Genomic DNA, 22,300 nt, shown 5'->3' with positions numbered 1-22,300 from the left:
CTATTGCAGTGCCCAGACGGGATGATTGACGTGGCGTGGGCGCCTGACGGGACCGTGATGGGGGTGGGGAACGGGGATGTACCAACTCTGGTGTTGGTAGGAGGGTGTGGGCCAGAGGGCTGTGAGGACTGTGAGAGAGAGATGGATGAGATGGAGGAGGCCATGGAGAGGGAAAACGCTGATTCACCCTGTTAATAAGTGATGAGGTGGGCTAAAGAGAACAGAGGAGGACTATGGGTAATGTAGTCACTTTACAGGTACTGTATATGCACCTTGAGCTCTCAAGATGGAAAGAGTGAGACAGAGTAAGAGTGAGACAGAGAACGGGTGAGACAGAGAAAGAGTGAGACAGAGAGAGCGAGACCGAGAAAGAGTGAGACAGAGCAAGAGTGAGAAAGAGAAAAAGTGAGACAGAGAAAGAGTGAGACAGAGAAAGTGGGAGGGGAATAGTTCTGACATAAGATATGAGAGATAAGGAATGCTGATATACTTCTCTTGCACTGCTTGTGGGGCAGAAGCAGAACTTGATGGACATGGGACACAGGAACTGTGTTGGCTGTAAGAGCTACAGTATCCCCTCTGACATTTAACAGAGATTACCTTGACATACATGGTTCGAGCTAACACTCCTCACATTGTTATTCATTAATACAATAGTGCCTAATGGTAAGGGATTGTTATACAGTATACATGTACACTACTGTTCAAAAGTTTGGGGTCACTTAGAAATGTCCTTGTTTTTGAAAGAAAAGCTATTTTTTGGTCCATTAAAATAACATCAAATTGATCAGAAATACAGTGTAGACATTGTTAATGTTGTAAATGACTATTGTAGCTGGAAACGGCAGATATTTTATGGAATATCTACATAGATGTACAGAGGCCCATTATCAGCAACCATCACTCATGTGTTCCAATGGCATGTTGTGTTAGCTAATCCAAGTTTATAATTTTAAAAGGCTAATTGATCATTAGAAAACCCTTTTGCAATTATGTTAGTACAGCTGAAAACTGTTGTTCTGATTAAAGAAGCAACAAAACTGGCCTTCTTTAGACAAGTTGAGTATCTGGAGCATCAGCATTTGTGGGATCGATTACAGGCTCAAAATGGCCAGAAACAAAGCACTTTCTACTGAAACTCGTCAGTCTATTCTTGTTCTGAGAAATGAAGGCTATTCCATGTGAAAAATTGCCAAGAAACTGAAGATCTCGTACAATGCTGTGTACTACTCCCTTCACAGAACAGCGCAAACTGTCTCTAACCAGAATAGAAAAAGGAGTGGGGGGCCCCGGTGCACAACTGAGCAAGAGGACAAGTACATTAGAGTGTCTAGTTTGAGAAACAGACACCTCACAAGTCCTCAACTGGCAGCTTCATTAAATAGTACCCGCAAAACACCAGTCTCAACGTCAACAGTGAAGAGGCGACTCCGGGATGCTGGCCTTCTAGGCAGAGTTGCAAAGAAAAAGCCATATCTCAGAATGGCCAATAAAAAGAAAAGATTAAGATGGGCAAAAGAACACAGACACTGGACAGAGGAACTCTGCCTAGAAGGCCAGCATCCCCGAGTCGCCTCTTCACTGTTGACATTGAGACAGGTGTTTTGCGGGTACTATTTAATGAAGTTTCCAGCTACAGTAGTAGTTTACAACATTAACAATGTCTACACTGTATTTCTGATCAATTTTATGTTATTTTAATGGACAAAAAATATGCTTTTCTTTCAAAAACAAGGACATTTCTAAGTGACCCCAAACTTATGAAGAGTAGCGTACGTAAATGTATCCATGTTAGAAATAGTTTTACCATAAGTATCCAATACTTTCTGACCTTTGTAAATCATGCTTTTCACTTCGTCTGAATGGGTCCCGTTCTGAATCTGTAAAATAAACAATAATCTCTGTCTATCTGAAGTGGAACTGATGTTATTCATGCAGTCTCAGCCCTCCTTCCCCCTCCTCTCCTATAGGAGACATCGACCATATCTGCATTTCTCTATCTGTCTGTGGTATCTCTACTGTAGATCTCTCTATCTGTCTGTGGTAGCTCTACTGTAGATCTCTCTATTTCTCTATCTGTCTGTGGTAGCTCTACTGTAGATCTCTCTATCTGTCTGTGGTATCTCTACTGTAGATCTCTCTATCTGTCTGTGGTAGCTCTACTGTAGATCTCTCTATTTCTCTATCTGTCTGTGGTAGCTCTACTGTAGATCTCTCTATCTGTCTGTGGTAGCTCTACTGTAGATCTCTCTATTTCTCTATCTCTCTGTGGTATCTCTACTGTAAATATCTCTATTTCTCTATCTCTCTGTTGTATCTCTACTGTAGATCTCTCTGTATTTATCCATCTGTCTGTGGTATCTCTACTGTAGATATCTCTGTATTTCTCTGTCTGTGGTAGCTCTACTGTAGATCTCTCTGTATTTCTCTATCTCTCTGTGGTATCTCTACTGTATACATCTCTGTATTCCTCTATCTCTCTGTGGTATCTCTACTGTGGATATCTCTGTATTTCTCTGTCTGTGGTATCTCTACTGTAGATCTCTCTGTATTTATCCATCTGTCTGTGGTATCTCTACTGTAAATATCTCTGTATTTCTCTGTCTGTGGTAGCTCTACTGTAGATCTCTCTGTATTTCTCTATCTCTCTGTGGTATCTCTACTGTATACATCTTTGTATTCCTCTATCTCTCTGTGGTATCTCTACTGTGGATATCTCTGTATTTCTCTGTCTGTGGTAGCTCTACTGTAGATCTCGCTGTATTTCTATATCTCTCTGTGGTATCTCTACTGTATACATCTCTGTATTCCTCTATCTCTCTGTGGTAGCTCTACTGTGGATCTCTCAATCTCTCTGTGGTATCTCTACTGTAGATCTCTCTGTATTTATCCATCTGTCTGTGGTAGCTCTACTGTAGATCTCTCTGTATTTCTCTATCTTTCTGTGGTATCTCTATTGTATATTTCTCTGTATTTGTCTATCTCTCTGTGGTAGCTCTACTGTAGATCTCTCTGTCTCTCTGTGGTAGCTCTACTGTAGATCTCTCTGTATTTCTATATCTCTCTGTGGTATCTCTACTGTATACATCTCTGTATTCCTCTATCTCTCTGTGGTAGCTCTACTGTGGATCTCTCTATCTCTCTGTGGTATTTCTACTGTAGATATATCTGTATTTCTCAGTCTGTGGTATCTCTACTGTAGATCTCTGTATTTATCCATCTGTCTGTGGTATCTCTACTGTAGATCTCTGTATTTCTCTATCTCTCCGGTAGCTCTACTGTAGATCGCTCTGTATTTGTCTATCTCTCTGTGGTAGCTCTACTGTATATATCTCTGTATTTCTCTATCTCTCTGTGGTAGCTCTACTGTGGATCTCTCTGTCTTTCTCAATCTGTCTGTAGTAGCTCTACTGCAGATCTCGCTGTATTTCTCTGTCAGTGTAGATGAAGGGGCAGAGACAAGTTAAAGAATCATTTTTAAGCCTTGAGACAATTGAGACATGGATTGGTTAAGTGTGCCATTCAGAGCGTGAATGGGCAAGACAAAAGATTTAAGTGCCTTTGAACGGGGGATGGTAGTAGGTGCCAGGTGCACCAGTTTGTGTCAAGAGCTGCTGGGTTTGGTCCACCACCCAAAGGACAGCCAGCCAGGAAACTTGACACAACTGTGGGAGGCATTCGAGTCAACATGAGCCAGCATCAATGTGGAGCACTTTCAAAACCTTGTCGACTCAATATTAGGGGCTGACCACCACTATGTGTGTAAAACACTGTAAATTAGCTATTAGTTAAGAGGACACAAGGCAGATAATTCCCCGGCAGCTAGACAGAGACAAATAAGAGAGAGATGGAACGAGAGATAGGGATGCAAAGATTACAGAGAATTTTCTTCTGTCTGCTTTCCGATGTTGGACAGCAGATTATGACAGTAATCCCGAGTTGGACAGAGAGAAGAAGGGAACGACTGAGGAGGGAAGGGAGGAGTAAGGAGGGAGGGGGAGGAGGATGTGGGGGACAAGAAACGGCCTTGGAAATAAATATAGGAACACGGACACAATTCTGCACGCACAGGCATGCATAATACATTATAATACACGCACAGGCATGCATAATACATTATAATACACGCACAGGCATGCATAATACATTATAATACACGCACAGGCATGCATAATACATTATAATACACACACACACACACAGGCATGCATAATACATTATAATACACACACACACAGGCATGCATAATACATTATAATACACACACACACAGGCATGCATAATACATTATAATACACACACACACAGGCATGCATAATACATTATAATACACGCACACACAGGCATGCATAATACATTATAATACACACACACACAGGCATGCATAATACATTATAATACACGCACACACAGGCATGCATAATACATTATAATACACACAGGCATGCATAATACATTATAATACACACACACACAGGCATGCATAATACATTATAATACACACACACACACACACAGGCATGCATAATACATTATAATACACACACACACAGGCATGCATAATACATTATAATACACACACACACAGGCATGCATAATACATTATAATACACACACACACAGGCATGCATAATACATTATAATACACACACACACAGGCATGCATAATACATTATAATACACACACACACAGGCATGCATAATACATTATAATACACAGGCATGCATAATACATTATAATACACACACAGGCATGCATAATACATTACAATACACACACAGGCATGCATAATACATTATAATACACACATAGCACGTATTTTCATGGTGTCAGAAAATCCGGGATTATCTGTCCATGTGTAAATATGATCAAAAACGTAAGACCCTTGTCCTTTGTGAATCACATATTTTAATACATGAAGTCACTGTTTGGACAATAGGAACCGTATAGAAACCTTACTATTCTTACTGAAAACAGACTATGTTTAGGTCAGGGACTAATTTGTGGGACATCACGGACACACACACACACACACACACACACACACACACACACACACACACACACACACACACACACACACACGCGCACATGCACACACACACAAAATGATGTGCAATACACAGAATTTATGAGAAAAGCTTTAATCCACCATATGCAGCGTATAACTTTGATTAAAAACAAAAAGACAATTGCAGGATAAAATCTAAAAGCCACCATCACGACCATGCAAATTCCTAATGGAGAAAAAGGTTTGTTATTCTACAGATTTTCAATTTCTTTTCCCAAATACCTGTGTCCAAACTGTTACCATTTATCACATTTGCACATTTCAAGTTTTCCTTCTACAGCAACACCATTTAGAGCTTCTTAGAATAATGAAATGTATAGAATGAACAATGGTTACCAAATGATCAAGTCCATGAGTATTCAGGACACTGCAAAACACTAGACCACCAACTTTTTCACAATCATCTCACAGTACCAAAAAGCTATTGTAACCTCAATCTGATCGGAAACAGCATTTAGCAGGGATATTGTATCAATATACAAACAAATAAATCTACTCGTGCCTCAATTTTTCTATTGTGTTTATATTGCATCAAACGCTAATTACAATAACGGCCATCTACACCTTCATATTTATCACATCTACCTTCATAAAACAGCCTCAATCCAATAGACATACATGCATAGACAGACATGTATACTATAACCAACATAAACCCCTACTTTCTTAGAAGGTACAGTGAAGACAATTAAGACACCGCCATACAAGAGTATTTACACAGAAGAGAAAGACAGAACACTAGAATACAATGACAAAGATAGAGGATGAGAGGAAGAAATAGTGTGTGAAGGAGAAAGAGGTAAAGAAGAAGGGATGACTAGTCAGTGATGGGTTCGTAGTGGATGAGACGCATGGCGTTTTCGTTCTCGGTCACCCCCTTGATGAACTCTCCCTCTGCCAACCGGTCTGAGAGGGAGACAGGGAGCGAGGGAGAGAGAAATAAATAAATAAATAAAGGGAGACAGAGAGAGAGAAAGACAGAGACAGAAGTTGTACAATTATTTTTTGACTCCCGAGTGGCACAGCAGTCTCTGGTTCACTACACTCCCTAGTTCGAATCCAGGCTGTATCACATCCGGTCATGATTAGGAGTCCCATAGGGCAGCGCACAATTGGCCCAGTGTCGTCCGGGTTTGGCCGGGGTAGGCCGTCATTGTAAATAAGAATTTGTTCTTAACTGGCTTGCCTAGTTAAATAAAGATTAAATACATTTTTTTCAATAAAATAATTTTCCTCAGGGTGACTGCTGTGTACCACAGCGTACTGTATATACCATCTGTCAGTAGTTCTTCAACAGTACATACTGTATGTGTACTGTATATACCATCTGTCAGTAGTTCTTCAACAGTACATACTGTACGTGTACTGTATATACCACCTGTCAGTAGTTCTTCAACAGTACATACTGTACGTGTACTGTATATACCATCTGTCAGTAGTTCTTCAACAGTACAAACTGTATGTCTTTGCATTTGGTTCAATGAGATGAAAAATGTTCTATTGAAAAAGCCATGTTTTGGTAGGGAGAGAATCCCCAGGTGGGTGGTGTGTGTGCATGCCCTTAAACCAAAGGGCAACTCTCCTGTAAGAAATCACATGATGAACAATGTAATCTATGTAAGCTGGACGGACGTCCTACAGCTGCTGAGCAAAGAACATAATGACATAAAACCTTTCCTCTCATTACCACAACAACACAAGTCACAACAACCTACTGTGTGGTGTGTGTGTGTGTGTGTGTGTGTGTGTGTGTGTGTGTGTGTGTGTGTGTGTGTGTGTGTGTGTGGTGTGTGTGTGTGTGTGTGTGTGTGTGTGTGTGTGTGTGTGTGTGTGTGTGTGCGTGCATGCGTTTGAGTGTGTGTGTGTGTGTGTGTGCGTGCGTGTGTGTGTGCATGCATGCGTTTGAGTGTGCGTGCATGCATGTTTGTGTGTTTATCTCTTACCGTTGTCTGATTTCTCAAAGAATCCCCACAGTTTGTTGGCTCTCTTCTCTGGTGTATTCTCGTCGGACGGTAATTTGGGCAGATCTTCCTTGGGGATTAGGTTAAAGATGGCCTGAGAGTGAGAGAAAGAGAGAGAAAGAGAGAGAGAGAAGAAAGAGGGGGTAGGGGAAAGAGAGAGAAAGAGAGAGAGAAGAAAGAGGGGGTAGGGTGAGGGAGAGAGAAAGAGAGAGAAGAAAGAGGGGGTAGGGGGAGAAAGAGAAAGAGAGAGAAAGAGGGGGTAGGGGAGAGAAAGAGAAAGAGAGAGAGAGAGAGAGAGAGAGAGAGAGAGAGAGAGAGAGAGAGAGAGAGAAGAAAGTGGGGTAGGAGAGAGAGAGAGAGAGAGAGAGAGAGAGAGAAGAAAGAGGGGGTAGGGAGAGAGAGAGAGCAAGAGAGAGAGAGAGAAAGAAAGAAAGAGGTGGTAGGGAGAGAGAGAGAGAGAGCAAGAGAGAGAGAGAGGAAGAGGTGGTAGGGAGAGAGAGAGAGAGAACAAGAGAGAGAGAGGAAGAGGTGGTAGGGAGAGAGAGAGAGAGAGCAAGAGAGAGAGAGAGGAAGAGGTGGTAGGGAGAGAGAGAGAGAGAGAGAGAGCAAGAGAGAGAGAGAGAAAGAAAGAAAGAGGTGGTAGGGAGAGAGAGAGAGAGAGAGAGCAAGAGAGAGAGAGAGGAAGAGGTGGTAGGGAGAGAGAGAGAGAGAGAGCAAGAGAGAGAGAGAGAGAGAGAGAGAGAGAGAAAGAGAGAGAGAGAGAGAGGAAGAGGTGGTAGGGAGAGAGAGAGAGAGAGAGAGAGAGGAAGAGGTGGTAGGGAGAGAGAGAGAGAGAGAGAGAGAGCAAGAGAGAGAGAGAGAGAGAGAAAGAGGTGGTAGATGGAACAGATCAAGTAAGATTGCATAGACTTCTTTGACATGATATATGTATATCATATTTATCATATTTTTACTATATATATATATATATAGTAAAAATAACGAAAACCCCTGGAATGAGTAGGTGTTTTTTATCAAATTGACCCCGAACCTGATCTCTGATATGACCTTTGGCCCTAGACAGGGTTCAGCCTTCTTGCTTGGTACACCCACTGGAATGCGTTTCCATGACAATTCATTTTTTACACAAACTTGTGTTCATAGATTTACACTACATGGCCAAAAGGATGTGGACATCCCTTCAAATTAGTGGATTTGGCTATTTCAGCCACACCCGTTGCTGACAGGTGTATAAAATCGAGCACGCTGCCATGCAAGCTCTATAGACAAACATTGCCAGTAGAATGACCCGTACTGAAGAGCTCAGTAACTTTCACCATGGTATCATCATAGGATGCCACCTTTCCAACAGGTCAGTTCATCAAATTTCTGCCCTATAGAGCTGACCCGGTCAACTGTAAGTGCTGTTATTGTGAAGTGGAAACGTCTAGCAGCAACAAGGGCTCAGCCACACAAGCTCACAGAACCGGACCGCCTACTGCTGAAGCACATAGCGCGTAAAAATCGTCGTCAGTTGCAACACTCACTAACGAGTTCCAAACTGCCTCTGGAAGCAACGTTTGTCGGAAGCTTCATGAAATGGGTTTCTATGGCCGAGCAGCCACAAACAAGCCTAAGATCACCATGCGCAATGCCAAACGTCAGCTGGAGTGGTGCACGTGTCCACATACTTTTGGCTATGTAGTGTATTTGTATATGTCATACAGTGTCATATACTGTAGTAGTAACCGCAGCCCAAAGCTCAGTGAAGCCAAGGTAAAAAGCAGTAACTGACTTGAGTGATTGCTGTTACTGCTTTCTGTCCTTGGTTTGACAATAACTTTTTCCAGTTACTGCAAATATGACCCCCCCCCCCCTATTACCTCCAAAACACAACACAGTGGAGGCAGAATATTTGTTCAGGTGATAAAGCATGAAGTTACTGCTCTTTTGGTTTGCAGGGCAGGTGATGACACCTGCATAAAGGAATGACCTGCAGTATGTATTACACACATATCATGGGCTATTTGGCCAATCAAGTGCTATTTCAAAATTAGGTGAATTTGCAACGACAATCAAAATCTAATAAATCCACTGTAATAACTGATTCTAGACCTATGGTGTAAATGATCCTCTATAAAGTCAATAGTCAATCAGGGGCCATCTGAGTGTAACTCTAGAATCAGGCCTTAAAGCTGTGACCCACATAGAGACAGGAACCACTCATCTCTCACACTTAAAACACCCAGATTAACGTGGATTATCGCCAAGACCCAGGCCATAGGCCAAACACCAAGATGTCCTCCTCCTTTTTCCCCTCCCTCCCTCCCTGGTTTAGGCTGAGTATTTCCTAAGGTTAATTTAGTGTTTTACCCGCTAGGCCTAATCCTAGATTGGGATTGGGTGAAATGATCCTAGATCTGTGCCTAAAGACAACTTTTACCAGAGGGTGGTTGGCTTGGCAGGCTAGTCACTACAACCTATATAGTACAGCCAGTTCCCCGTTGCCCTGACAACTATAATCTTGATGGAGAATAAACACATTTTGGTGCCAGTACGGTACAGTAACACTGGGGAGAGGTGGTGCTATACACGCGCATTTGCAATCTGCCAGAGACAGACAGAAAGACAGACAGAGACAGGCTCATCTCAGGGCAAAGGTACTGGACACTATTAACCTCCCCATCCCTCCCACTTTGCCCATGAGCCTGGCCTGCCCAGTCCCTGTCTCTCAGTCTAAACCCACAGCCTGGCCTGCCCGGTCCCTGTCTCTCAGTCTAAACCCACAGCCTGGCCTGCCCGGTCCCTGTCTCTCAGTCTAAACCCACAGCCTGGCCTGCCCGGTCCCTGTCTCTCAGTCTAAACCCACAGCCTGGCCTGCCCGGTCCCTGTCTCTCAGTCTAAACCCACAGCCTGGCCTGCCCGGTCCCTGTCTCTCAGTCTAAACCCACAGCCTGGCCTGCCCGGTCCCTGTCTCTCAGTCTAAACCCACAGCCTGGCCTGCCCGGTCCCTGTCTCTCAGTCTAAACCCACAGCCTGGCCTGCCCGGTCCCTGTCTCTCAGTCTAAACCCACAGCCTGGCCTGCCCGGTCCCTGTCTCTCAGTCTAAACCCACAGCCTGGCCTGCCCGGTCCCTGTCTCTCAGTCTAAACCCACAGCCTGGCCTGCCCGGTCCCTGTCTCTCAGTCTAAACCCACAGCCTGGCCTGCCCGGTCCCTGTCTCTCAGTCTAAACCCACAGCCTGGCCTGCCCGGTCCCTGTCTCTCAGTCTAAACCCACAGCCTGGCCTGCCCGGTCCCTGTCTCTCAGTCTAAACCTAAAGATTATTGTTAATTAAGATGCTTCCTGCACAGATATCACAGCAACTCCTACACTTCTACTTATCTATCTACAGAAGTGTAGTGGGATGTAAACGCAATATCTTTTTCACACTAATTTGTCTTTCGACCAAATGCATCAGATCTTTTCACAACAGATCTTTTTCAGAGCTGATTTGATTTGTCGAACAAATGAGTGAAAAAAAGATCAGAATTGGGCTGCCTGTGTAAATGCTGCCCAAGATACTAATAAATATATCCCCTTAGAACCAATGAGATAAATGACGTTGAGAGTAAACTATTTTAGAATTACTATATTAAGACAAATGGTGGTCTGCCAATTCAACTAATCCTTGTTAATGGGAGTAATTGGTAAACAAAAAAATCAACTGCATACAGTGGGTTAAGTTGAGAAACCCTGTTCTAGGCAACATGGGCTGTGTTCACGCAGGCTGTTTTCACACAGGCAATTATAACCTTTTTTACACTAATTGGTCTTTTGACCAATCACATCAGATCTTTTCACGTCGGCTCTTTTTCAGAAGTGATCTGATTGGTCAACAGACCAATTAGTGGAAAAATATCAGAATTGGGCAGCCTGTCTAAACGCAGCCATAATTAGCGATGCGTGTTATTTAGTTAGTTGATTATCTACAGACTACATACTTTAGGCCCTGAATAAGCACAGAAGCATGGGGACCACAGTAAGTACAGTAGCCTACATTTTCTGGATGCTAAATCATTAATCTCGTGGATTATCAGGAAGGATTGGGTGGCTGAAATGGGCAAGAGCTCTACATTAGCTAATTGATGATTGGGACTGAGACCGAATGCAGGAAGTTGGCGGCACCTTAATTGGGGAGGACAGGCTGGTGGTAATGGCTGGAGCGGACTAGGGGGAATGGTATCAAATACATCAAACACATGATGGTTTCCATGTCTTTGATGCCATTCCATTAACTCATTTCCAGCCACCCCTACCTACATGTGCAAATTACCTTGACTCAGTACCGGTACCCCCTGTATATAGCCTTTTTATTGTTGTTTTATTGTGTTACTTTTTATAATTTTATTTGGTAATTTTATTTGGCTTGTAAGTAAGCATTTCACAGTAAGGTCTACACCTGTTGTATTCGGCGCATGTGACAATTAAAGTTTGATTTGATTATTATGAGCTGTCCTCCCCTCAGCAGCCTCCAATGGGACCTACATACCGAGGAAAAGAAGGTCACTTTTCACCACAGACTGACTTCTGATGATATTCAATATATAGACAGGACCTACATTTAAGAAAAGCTATATTCCCAGAAGTCCATCATTTGTTCTCCTAAAAAAAGCCTCACAAAATGTTATGGCTTGGTTTTTTTTGTCAGTTTGGAGGTGACCCACTTTTCCCATGTCACATACTGTAAATGGTAGAAAAACCTTTGTATGCCTATATCCACAATTTCCCCTTGTCCCATCTTCAAAATGATCATCACTGTCATTGATTGTTGTTGTAAGAAGGTTCTCCTACCGAGTGGTTCGGGTTTGGATATCTTCTCTTGCCCCTTAATAGTTCAAGGTTCTAATCCTTCCTTGATCACTCACCTGGCAGATGACTTCCACTTCTGTCTTGGTGATGTATCCGTTCTTGTCCACGTCGAACAGTGAGAAGGCCCACTCCAGCTTCCTCGTCGTCTTCCCACTGGAGGTCATGTGCAGTGCAATGATGTATTCCTTGAAGTCCAGAGTGCCGTCCTCGTTGGTGTCGAATGAACGGAACACATGCTGAGCGTAGGTCTTGGCTTCGCTATCGGGGAAGAAGCGCGCGTAGATCGTCTCGAACTCCTCTGGCGAGATGCGTCCGGTGGGACACTGCTTCTGGAAGTTCTCGTACCACTGGCACAACTCGTTCTCCGTGAACTTGGTGTTGAGCTTCAGGTCCTCCAGGATCTCCTTGGAAATAGCACTGCTCTTGGCATTCCCCATCGTATTAGCCTGTACTGGGATCTCTCGGTTATTGTCGAAGGCTCTCTGAAGTAGTGCCAACAAGCACAGCACAATCAGATCTCTACAATGACTGAAGTGTTACCCAGTGTACCACTAGGAACCATACATCAACAAAAGCCTTCACTATCAGGGAGAAAGAACAGAGAGGGAGGCAGAGCAAAGAGACATGACCTAGCTGTGTCAGCAGTAGAGAGAGTATGAAGTGATGTGTTAGGGATGGACTGATGTCATTCTGATGGGTGACGTAGATAGATAGAGGGAGTAGGGAAGGAGGGGGGTGGAATTAGACTGCTACCTTTGGCGACTGGGTTAATTAAGTTAATTCAGGATTTAAGGTGGCTGAGCTTTCCACTCAAATTAACTTTAGTTTCCATTTCCTCTTTTGCCAAACCGTCTCTTTTCTTGTCTGGTCTGTGTGTCGGCCAAGGTCCTGTTATCCTTAGAAATGTAATTTCTCAATAAGAGCCAAATCCTAACTTTAAATACGTGTACGTAATTCAAACCCAATTTAATCATTGCAGGATTTACTTGAAAGTACAAGTTAGGTACGAGACGTCAAGTGAGAATTTGTCTTTGCTTGGTTACCACATTACCTAGCCAGGAGAAAGACTGGATCATAGACCCAATACAGACTCTGTATAAGATTGTTAGTTGTAACAATGAGTGCTATATTCATCTGTTGAGCAAAAGCTGAAGTTGTCTGAAACAGTTTCTAGTCTATTATGTAAAGCAAAAAACAAGTCTCACTGGTTTTAAGCATCATGGTGGAGGACACAAGTCTGATTGGTCACACTAGTAAATTACTATTCTCTCTTTTAAGACTATTAAAAGTAAGCAGTAGTTTATTAAGGTTTTGGGTCTGTATGTTCTAGTAAAGACACTTAAATGGGTTTAGCTAAACTGGTCCTCCTAATTCTAAACCAGCCATCTGTACAGGCCTTTTATAGGAAGTTCAGCTGCCCCTGGCCACTTCCTTCCTTCACCTCTCTGTCTTTGTCTCTGCCTCCTTTCCTCCTTCACCCTGTCTCTGTTCCCATTCCCTCCTTTACCTCTCTGTCTCTGCCTCCTTCCCTCCTTCACCCTGTCTCTGTCCCCATTCCCTCCTTTACCCCATCTCTGTCCGCTTCCCTCCTTCACCTCTCTGTCCCTTTCCCTCCTTCACATCCATGTCCCTTTCCCTCCTTAATGTCTCTATCCCCATTCCCTCCTTTACCTCTCTGTCTCTGCCTCCTTCCCCCCTCACCCTGTCTCTGTCCCCATTCCCTCCTTTACCCCATCTCTGTCCGCTTCCCTCCTTCACCTCTCTGTCTCTGTCCTCTTTCCTCCTTCACCTCTGGCCCTTTCGTTCTCTGCTACTCCATCCTATCCATCTCCTTCCTGCTCCTGTCCGCTTCACTTGTTTTATTCTGTCCCCTCATCCTTCCCCTCTGTACCCCTTCTCTCATTCCTCTCCTCCACCTTGTCTCCTTCCCTTTCGTCCCCTCTCTGTCACTTCCACCTTGTCCCCTTTCCATTTTTGTCCCCTCTCTGTTTCCACCTTGTCTCCTTCTCTCCATCCTGCACATGCTTTTCCAGGAAGCTCAGCTCCTAGATGTTTATCCTCTCTCTGGCTTGTCTCTCATCATGCCTTTCTTTTGTCTCTACAGTAAGTGTAAACATACAGTACCAGTCAAAGTTTGGTCACCACTACTCATTCAAGGGTTTTTCTTTATTGTTAATATTTCCTACATTGTAGAATAATAGTGAAGACATCAAAACTATGAAATAACGCATATGGAATCATGTAGTAACCAAAAAAGTGTTAAACATATCAAAATATATCTTAGATTTTAGATTCTTCGAAGTAGCCACGCTTTCCATTCTCTCAACCAGCTACACCTGAAATGCTTTTCCAACAGTATTGAAGGAGTTCCCACATATGCTGAGCACTTGTTGACTGCTTTTCCTTCACTCTGCGGTCCAACTCATCCCAAACCATCTCAATTGGGTTGAGGTCGGGTGATTGTGGCAGCCAGGTCATCTGATGTAGGACCCCATGACTCTCCTTATTGGTCAAATATCCCTTACACAGCCTGGAGGTGTGTTGGGTCATTGTCCGTTGAAAAACAAATGATAGTCCCACTAAGCGCAAACCAGATGCGAATGCGTATCGCTGAAGAATGCTGTGGTAGCCATGCTGGTTAAGTGTGCCTTGAATTCTAAATAAATCACTGGCAGTGTCACCAGCAACACACCCCCACACCATCACACCTCCTCCTTCATGCTTCACGGTGGGAATCACACATGCAGAGATCATCCTTTCAACTACTCTGCGTCTCACATAGACACGGCAGTTGGAACCAAAAATCACAAATTTGGACTCATCAGACCAAAGGACAGATTTCCATCGGCAATTTGACCATGAAGGCCTGATTCACGCAGTCTCCTCTGAACAGTTCATGTTGAGATGTGTCTGCTACTTGAACTCTGTGAAGCATTTATTTGGGCTGCAATTTCTGAGGCTGGTAAATCTAATGAACTTATCCTCTGCAGTAGAGGTAACTCTGTCACAAGAACATCAAATGCATTTGTAGAACAACCTTTTACATATTTGTGTTGGGACGACCCCGAACTGCTTCAATAATCACAAAGGTTGGTAAAATAACAGTATGCAGGAGATAACTTTTGTTATTTTGATGTGGATGTGTGAGTTGACAATGTTTGTTCCTCCTATGCCTATACTGTAGGCCATCTATAACCATCCCTCTTTCTCCTGTCCTAATTAACCCTTATATCTGATTCTTACCTGTTCCTATCTAACTCTGTCAAAAGAGGATTTTCTCTTCCCTATAAATATACCCAGTGAGCTTGTTTATTGGATTACCGCTGCCCTGCCCTGTTCCAGTCTGAGCCAATTACCATCACCCCCATCACTCAGAGAATTACTACCCCTCCCCTCCTCACAAAAACAATCCCTGGCCTCTGAGCTGTATTCTCCGAGCTTCTCCAGATAGAAGTTGCCCACAGGCCCAGTGTTAGATTCCTGACCTGGACATACCCACAGGCCCAGTGTTAGATTCCTGACCTGGACATACCCACAGGCCCAGTGTTAGATTCCTGACCTGGACATACCCACAGGCCCAGTGTTAGATTCCTGACCTGGACATACCCACAGGTCTAGTGTTAGATTCCTGACCTGGACATACCCACAGGCCCAGTGTTAGATTCCTGACCTGGACATACCCACAGGCCTAGTGTTAGATTCCTGACCTGGACATACCCACAGGCCCAGTGTTAGATTCCTGACCTGGACATACCCACAGTCCCAGTGTTAGATTCCTGACCTGGACATACCCACAGGCCCAGTGTTAGATTCCTGACCTGGACATACCCACAGGCCCAGTGTTAGATTCCTGACCTGGACATACCCACAGGCCCAGTGTTAGATTCCTGACCTGGACATACCCACAGGCCCAGTGTTAGATTCCTGACCTGGACATACCCACAGGCCCAGTGTTAGATTCCTGACCTGGACATACCCACAGGCCCAGTGTTAGATTCCTGACCTGGACATACCCACAGTCCCAGTGTTAGATTCCTGACCTGGACATACCCACAGGCCCAGTGTTAGATTCCTGACCTGGACATACCCACAGGCCCAGTGTTAGATTCCTGACCTGGACATACCCACAGGCCCAGTATTAGATTCCTGACCTGGACATACCCACAGGCCCAGTGTTAGATTCCTGACCTGGACATACCCACAGGCCCAGTGTTAGATTCCTGACCTGGACATACCCACAGGCCCAGTGTTAGATTCCTGACCTGGACATACCCACAGGCCCAGTGTTAGATTCCTGACCTGGACATACCCACAGGCCCAGTGTTAGATTCCTGACCTGGACATACCCACAGGCCCAGTATTAGATTCCTGACCTGGACATACCCACAGGCCCAGTGTTAGATTCCTGACCTGGACATACCCACAGGCCCAGTGTTAGATTCCTGACCTGGACATACCCACAGGCCCAGTGTTAGATTCCTGACCTGGACATACCCACAGGCCCAGTGTTAGATTCCTGACCTGGACATACCCACAGGCCCAGTGTTAGATTCCTGACCTGGACATACCCACAGGCCCAGTGTTAGATTCCTGACCTGGACATACCCACAGGCCCAGTGTTAGATTCCTGACCTGGACATACCCACAGGCCTAGTGTTAGATTCCTGACCTGGACATACCCACAGGCCTAGTGTTAGATTCCTGACCTGGACATACCCACAGGCCCAGTGTTAGATTCCTGACCTGGACATACCCACAGGCCCAGTGTTAGATTCCTGACCTGGACATACCCACAGGCCCAGTGTTAGATTCCTGACCTGGACATACCCACAGGCCCAGTGTTAGATTCCTGACCTGGACATACCCACAGGCCCAGTGTTAGATTCCTGACCTGGACATACCCACAGGCCCAGTGTTAGATTCCTGACCTGGACATACCCACAGGCCCAGTGTTAGATTCCTGACCTGGACATACCCACAGGCCCAGTGTTAGATTCCTGACCTGGACATACCCACAGGCCCAGTGTTAGATTCCTGACCTGGACATACCCACAGGCCCAGTGTTAGATTCCTGACCTGGACATACCCACAGGCCCAGTGTTAGATTCCTGACCTGGACATACCCACAGGCCCAGTGTTAGATTCCTGACCTGGACATACCCACAGGCCTAGTGTTAGATTCCTGACCTGGACATACCCACAGGCCTAGTGTTAGATTCCTGACCTGGACATACCCACAGGCCCAGTGTTAGATTCCTGACCTGGACATACCCACAGTCCCAGTGTTAGATTCCTGACCTGGACATACCCACAGGCCCAGTGTTAGATTCCTGACCTGGACATACCCACAGGCCCAGTGTTAGATTCCTGACCTGGACATACCCACAGGCCCAGTGTTAGATTCCTGACCTGGACATACCCACAGTGTTAGATTCCTGACCTGGACATACCCACAGGACCAGTGTTAGATTCCTGACCTGGACATACCCACAGGCCTAGTGTTAGATTCCTGACCTGGACATACCCACAGGCCCAGTGTTAGATTCCTGACCTGGACATACCCACAGGCCCAGTGTTAGATTCCTGACCTGGACATACCCACAGGCCCAGTATTAGATTCCTGACCTGGACATACCCACAGGCCCAGTATTAGATTCCTGACCTGGACATACCCACAGGCCTAGTGTTAGATTCCTGACCTGGACATACCCACAGGCCCAGTGTTAGATTCCTGACCTGGACATACCCACAGTCCCAGTATTAGATTCCTGACCTGGACATACCCACAGGCCCAGTGTTAGATTCCTGACCTGGACATACCCACAGGCCTAGTGTTAGATTCCTGACCTGGACATAACCACTTTTTGTGAAAGTAAAGGCATCTGCTGTAACTAACGGTTACAGTAACAGCTCTAATGCTGAATTTTCACCTCAGACTTACCCAGCATCAGTGTGCCATCATGTGTTTAAGTTAATGTAGGCTGTAGTGTTATTTTGTTTCCATCAGGAGTGTGACACTAAAGACTTGGGGTGAAAAGGCAGGAGTAGACTATCAATGACTTGTAAAGAGCAGAATCAACAACCTCTGGGTGATCAAGACAGTTGCTTTGTGAGAACGTGTTAACCATAGAAAGGTGTTAACCCATGTTCACAGTAACCATTGTTAAGTAAGGCTGAAAAGTATCAGTGGCCAGGCCTTGGCCCCAACTCAGAGCAGGACCGTCGATGCCATGGCCCAGTGAGACACAGGTGCCGGTCCGTGGAGATAGAATCATACAAGTCTGAGCCCTTTGGGTAAAACACTGGGGGAAATCCCAGGTGGAAACATGGCATTATTATATGTGCTTCATGGCTTCAGATCAACATTGGCACATTTCTGGGAATGTCAGAGTTTGTTCATAAACAGTCGTACTAGCTACCGTGCCAGGAAACCCCTCCGTTACACAAGCAGTTAACTGAGTCAACGTGTGAGTACGTCTGTCTGTCTGTGGTAGGGATGTCTTCTGGTCTTCAGACAGACGGGAGCCTCATTCTGTGGCGTGGGAAGAGGATCATCCTGGGTTCTTACTGACACATATAGGTAATACGGCTGAACCTCCGTGACCTCTCCATCTGTGTCACAGGTCTGCATTGGCCAATAATAACATTCAGGCCATTTATTTTTCCTGACCGTAGCAAACCGCAAGAAGCAGTACACTGAAAAGCATATTCCATACAGTTAAAAACAGTACTACTGTACTTATAAAGTCTCATTGACTCAGGGTCAAAATAAGCAGCTATAAACCTAAAAATATGGTGGAAAAAAGGGGTGGGAAAAAGAGTTCTGAGGCTTTTTATGAACATACTGAAATTCACCGCTGCTAATGTGATTTCTTTTCACTAGTATAGTGCAGAAAGAGCACTTAAAGAGAGTAAGTGATATTAGAAACAAGGAGAGTGAAACCTTTTAAGAACTAGAAAAAACAAACTAGGTCTACCCAAACAATGTCTTGGTGGGACACAACCCAAACCTTCAGAGAGAGAGCGAGGGAACGAGGGAGAGGAAAAGGAAGGGGTCCTAGATAAATACCAGTTAATGGGTCATAATGAGGCTTAATGACAGACGAGACCTTCCTACTGAATACAGAGAACAAAAGAAACAAACAAATGATAACAACAATCATAACAACTGCGTCCGCCTCCACCTTTGTAGGCGTCACATGATAAAGGTGACAAGCAATGAGTCGTCTGCCCCCATTCCTTGAGAATCTCCCCACAGAGAAAGTCAACACAGTTTGGCCTTTACTGAAGATGAGAAAACCCATACATTTGGGCTCTTGAGTAATTGAATGATTTTCATGAATGTAAAGGATGTCCATAGACCAACATTTTACACATCAACCAATGTGCTCTTTGGTCCAATATTGATAGGAAGCCAATGAGGTGAGTATTTATTTTCTCTCAAATTAGATAGTTTTCTTTCTCTTAAAAAGCAGTGGTTTTTTTTCTTTCTCTTTATTTAATGCTTGAGTTAAAGCTGTAGAGTCATGTGATATTGATTAGGGACTTCTAAAGCCTGATTTAAACACTGTAAAGACAAATACGTCTATATGAAGATATCCTGAAGCAATAAAGAAAAAAATACTCACATTACATAGACAAGAGTGATCTTGTCTATGTAATATCTTGGTTTGTTACTGGTTGATGTCACTGATCAATTTCATTATATTGCATCACGATCATATCATTCAATAGGAAAAACTATACTGCAGACGAGATGAACACCTCCATCCATGTGCTTTAACTGACTACTTTGTGGCACAGGACCACTGGACTGGACACGAGACTGGACATAAGACAGGACACAGGACACAAAGCCAAGAGAGCACCAAAACAAAGAGAAACGTACAAAAGGAGTAACAGTACGAAAGAGACATCTAAAAGATAACAACAAAGATGGACACCCTGGATGCCTCCGCTCTCCCAGGTACCACCTCCGCTGTGACCTATGACTCCAAATCAGAGATGGTGACCCTACCAGGAGGGGTTGTCTCCGTGGCAGGCATCACCATGATAACCGGGGGCGCTGAACGTTCTTGTGGCTCCTGCATGCTAGCCTTTGGTGTTTGGGGCACTCTGATTGGCCTAAGCGTGGTTGCCGTGGGAATCTGGGACCAATCAATGCAGATCGGGGGCCAGACCTCGCACCTCCTGGGGCTGGGATTGGTGGTTCTGGCTATCAGTTTTGGGGTTGTGGGCAGTGTTGTGGGCTTTCGCTTCCTGACGAAGAGGAGGAGAGAGATAACGAGGGAGGAGAGGGAGGATGGGAAGGTGGTGCTCATAGGGGAGAGAGGGAGGAGTGTTATAAAAACTGTGACTGTGTAAAAATGAAAAAAAGAGATAGGAATATGTTTTCAAGTCATGATTATTGCACAAAGTCACACATTAGTATTTAGTGGAAGAACAGTCATGTTTTATATGTATGTTATGAATTTATTCCACACCATAAAAATGTACTTTGGTTGAGTAATTTTAAGATAAAATATTTGACAATCTCTGGCTCCATGTGTAAACGCCAATTTTTCCCCCTCTTGTCACATAAATAGACCTTTATCTCTCTCTCTCTTTTCCCTCTTCATCTTTCTCAATCTCCCTCTTCAGTCTGGGTGGAATGCAAGAGGAAAGAGTGACGATGAGAGATTTCCTGTGGAAAACAAAACACCATTTTCTATGTGATGCAAGTAGTTTAGAAGATACATTTTCACATGGTCATTGCATGTCACTCTTCACTCTTTCTTGAGTCAGACAGGCCCACTGTTTGTAAAACATTGCATAATATTTCCATTATCAAATAAAATCTAAGTTTATTGGTCGCTGACACAGATTTGCAGATGTTATCGCATGTGCAGCAAAATGCTTGTGTTTCTAATTCCAACAGTGTAGTAATACCTAGCAATAATAATCCAGAAGAAAAATATATATACTCTACATGATTAGAATACAGTATATACAGTACCAGTCAAAGGTTTGGACACACCTACTCATTCCAGAGTTTTACTTTATTTTTACATTGTAGACTAATAGTGAAGACATCAAAACTATGAAATAACACATATGGACTCATGTAGTAACCAAACAAGTGTTAAACAAATCAAAATATATTTTATATTTCATATTCTTCAAAGTTGCCATCTTTTGCCTTGATGACAGCTTTGCACACGATTGGCATTCTCTCAACCAGCTTCACCTGGAATGCTTTTCCAACAGTCTTGAAGGAGTTCCCACATATGCTGAGCACTTGTTAGCTGCATTTCCTTTCATCTGAGGTCCAACTCATCCCAAACAATCTCAATTGGGATGTGGTTGGGTGATTGTGGAGGCCAGGTCATCTGATGCAGCACTCCATCACTCTCCTTCTTAGTCAAATAGCCCTTACACAGCCCGGAGGTGTGTTGGGTCATTGTCCTGTTGAAAATGAAATGATAGTCCCTCTAAGCGCAAACCAGATGAGATGGCGTATCGCTGCAGAATGCTGTGGTAGCCATGCTGGTTAATTGTGCTTTGAATTCTAAATAAATCATTGACAGTGTCACCAGCAACGCACCCCCACACCATCACACCTCTATGCTTCACGGTGGGAACCACACATGCGGAGATCATCCGTTCACCTACTCTGCGTCTCACAATGACACAGCGTTTGGAACCAAAAATCTCTCATTTCCACCGGTCTAATATCCATTGCTTGTGTTTCAAGCAAGTCTCTTCTTCTTATTGGTATCCTTTACTAGTGGTTTCTTTGCAGGAAATCGACCATGAAGGCCTGATTCATGCAGTCTCCTCTGAACAGTTGTTGTTGAGATGTGTCAGTTACCTGAACTCTGTGAAGCATTTACTTGGGCTACAATATCTGAGTCTGGTAACTCTAATGAACTTATCCTCCGCAGCAGAGGTAACTGTGTCTTCCTTTCCTGTGGTGGTCCTCATAAGAGCCACTTTTATCATAGCGCTTGAAGGTTTTTGCGACTGCACTTGAAGAAACTTTCAAAGTTCTCGAAATTTTCCGGATTGACCTTCATGTCTTAAAAGTAATGATTGACTGTCATTTCCCTTTGCTTATTTTAACTGTTGTTGCCATGATATGGACTTGGTATTTTACCAAATAGGGCTATCTTCTGTATACCGCCCCTACCTTGTCACAACACAACTGATTGGCTCAAATGCATTAAGGTAAGAAATTCCACAAATTAACTTTTAACAATGCACACGTTAATTGAAATGCATTCCAGGTGACTACTTCATCAAGCTGGTTGAGAAAATGCCAATAGTGTGCAAAGCTGTCATCATGGCAAAGGGTGGCAACTTTGAAGAATCTGAAATATAAAAATAATTCTCACACTTCTTTGGTTACTACATGATTCCATATGTGTTATTTCATAGTTTTGATGTCTTCCCTATTAT

General features: G+C 44.0%; 1 protein-coding gene and 2 long non-coding RNA genes across 3 annotated transcripts in view; 2 read left to right on the top strand and 1 right to left on the bottom strand.

Moving 5' to 3' along the window:
- LOC106591404 (germ cell-specific gene 1-like protein) overlaps positions 1 to 726 on the top strand; it is a 7,820-nt gene extending 7,094 nt beyond the window's left edge. The window contains exon 6 of the mRNA XM_014182627.3: positions 1 to 726. This exon is cut by the window's left edge and continues 184 nt beyond it. Within this exon, the coding sequence (XP_014038102.3) occupies positions 1 to 195 (195 nt within the window). The 3' untranslated portion in view covers positions 196 to 726.
- Positions 727 to 5,129: 4,403 nt separating this feature from the next.
- Positions 5,130 to 12,531, bottom strand: LOC106597152 (recoverin). Its single transcript, XR_006760145.2, has 3 exons — positions 11,920 to 12,531; positions 7,016 to 7,127; positions 5,130 to 5,978 (listed from the first exon to the last, which is right to left on the bottom strand). It is a non-coding gene; the product is annotated as a recoverin (long non-coding RNA).
- Positions 12,532 to 19,110: 6,579 nt separating this feature from the next.
- Positions 19,111 to 20,401, top strand: LOC106577004 (uncharacterized). The gene is made up of 2 exons (XR_001322051.3): positions 19,111 to 19,285; positions 19,598 to 20,401. It is a non-coding gene; the product is annotated as an uncharacterized LOC106577004 (long non-coding RNA).
- The last annotated feature ends 1,899 nt before the right edge of the window (positions 20,402 to 22,300 follow it).

Source organism: Salmo salar, chromosome 02 (genome assembly GCF_965601325.2).
Source record: "Salmo salar chromosome 02, fSalSal1, whole genome shotgun sequence".
Classification (NCBI taxonomy): Eukaryota; Metazoa; Chordata; class Actinopteri; order Salmoniformes; family Salmonidae; genus Salmo; species Salmo salar.
This window is presented reverse-complemented; position numbering and strand designations above follow the sequence as displayed.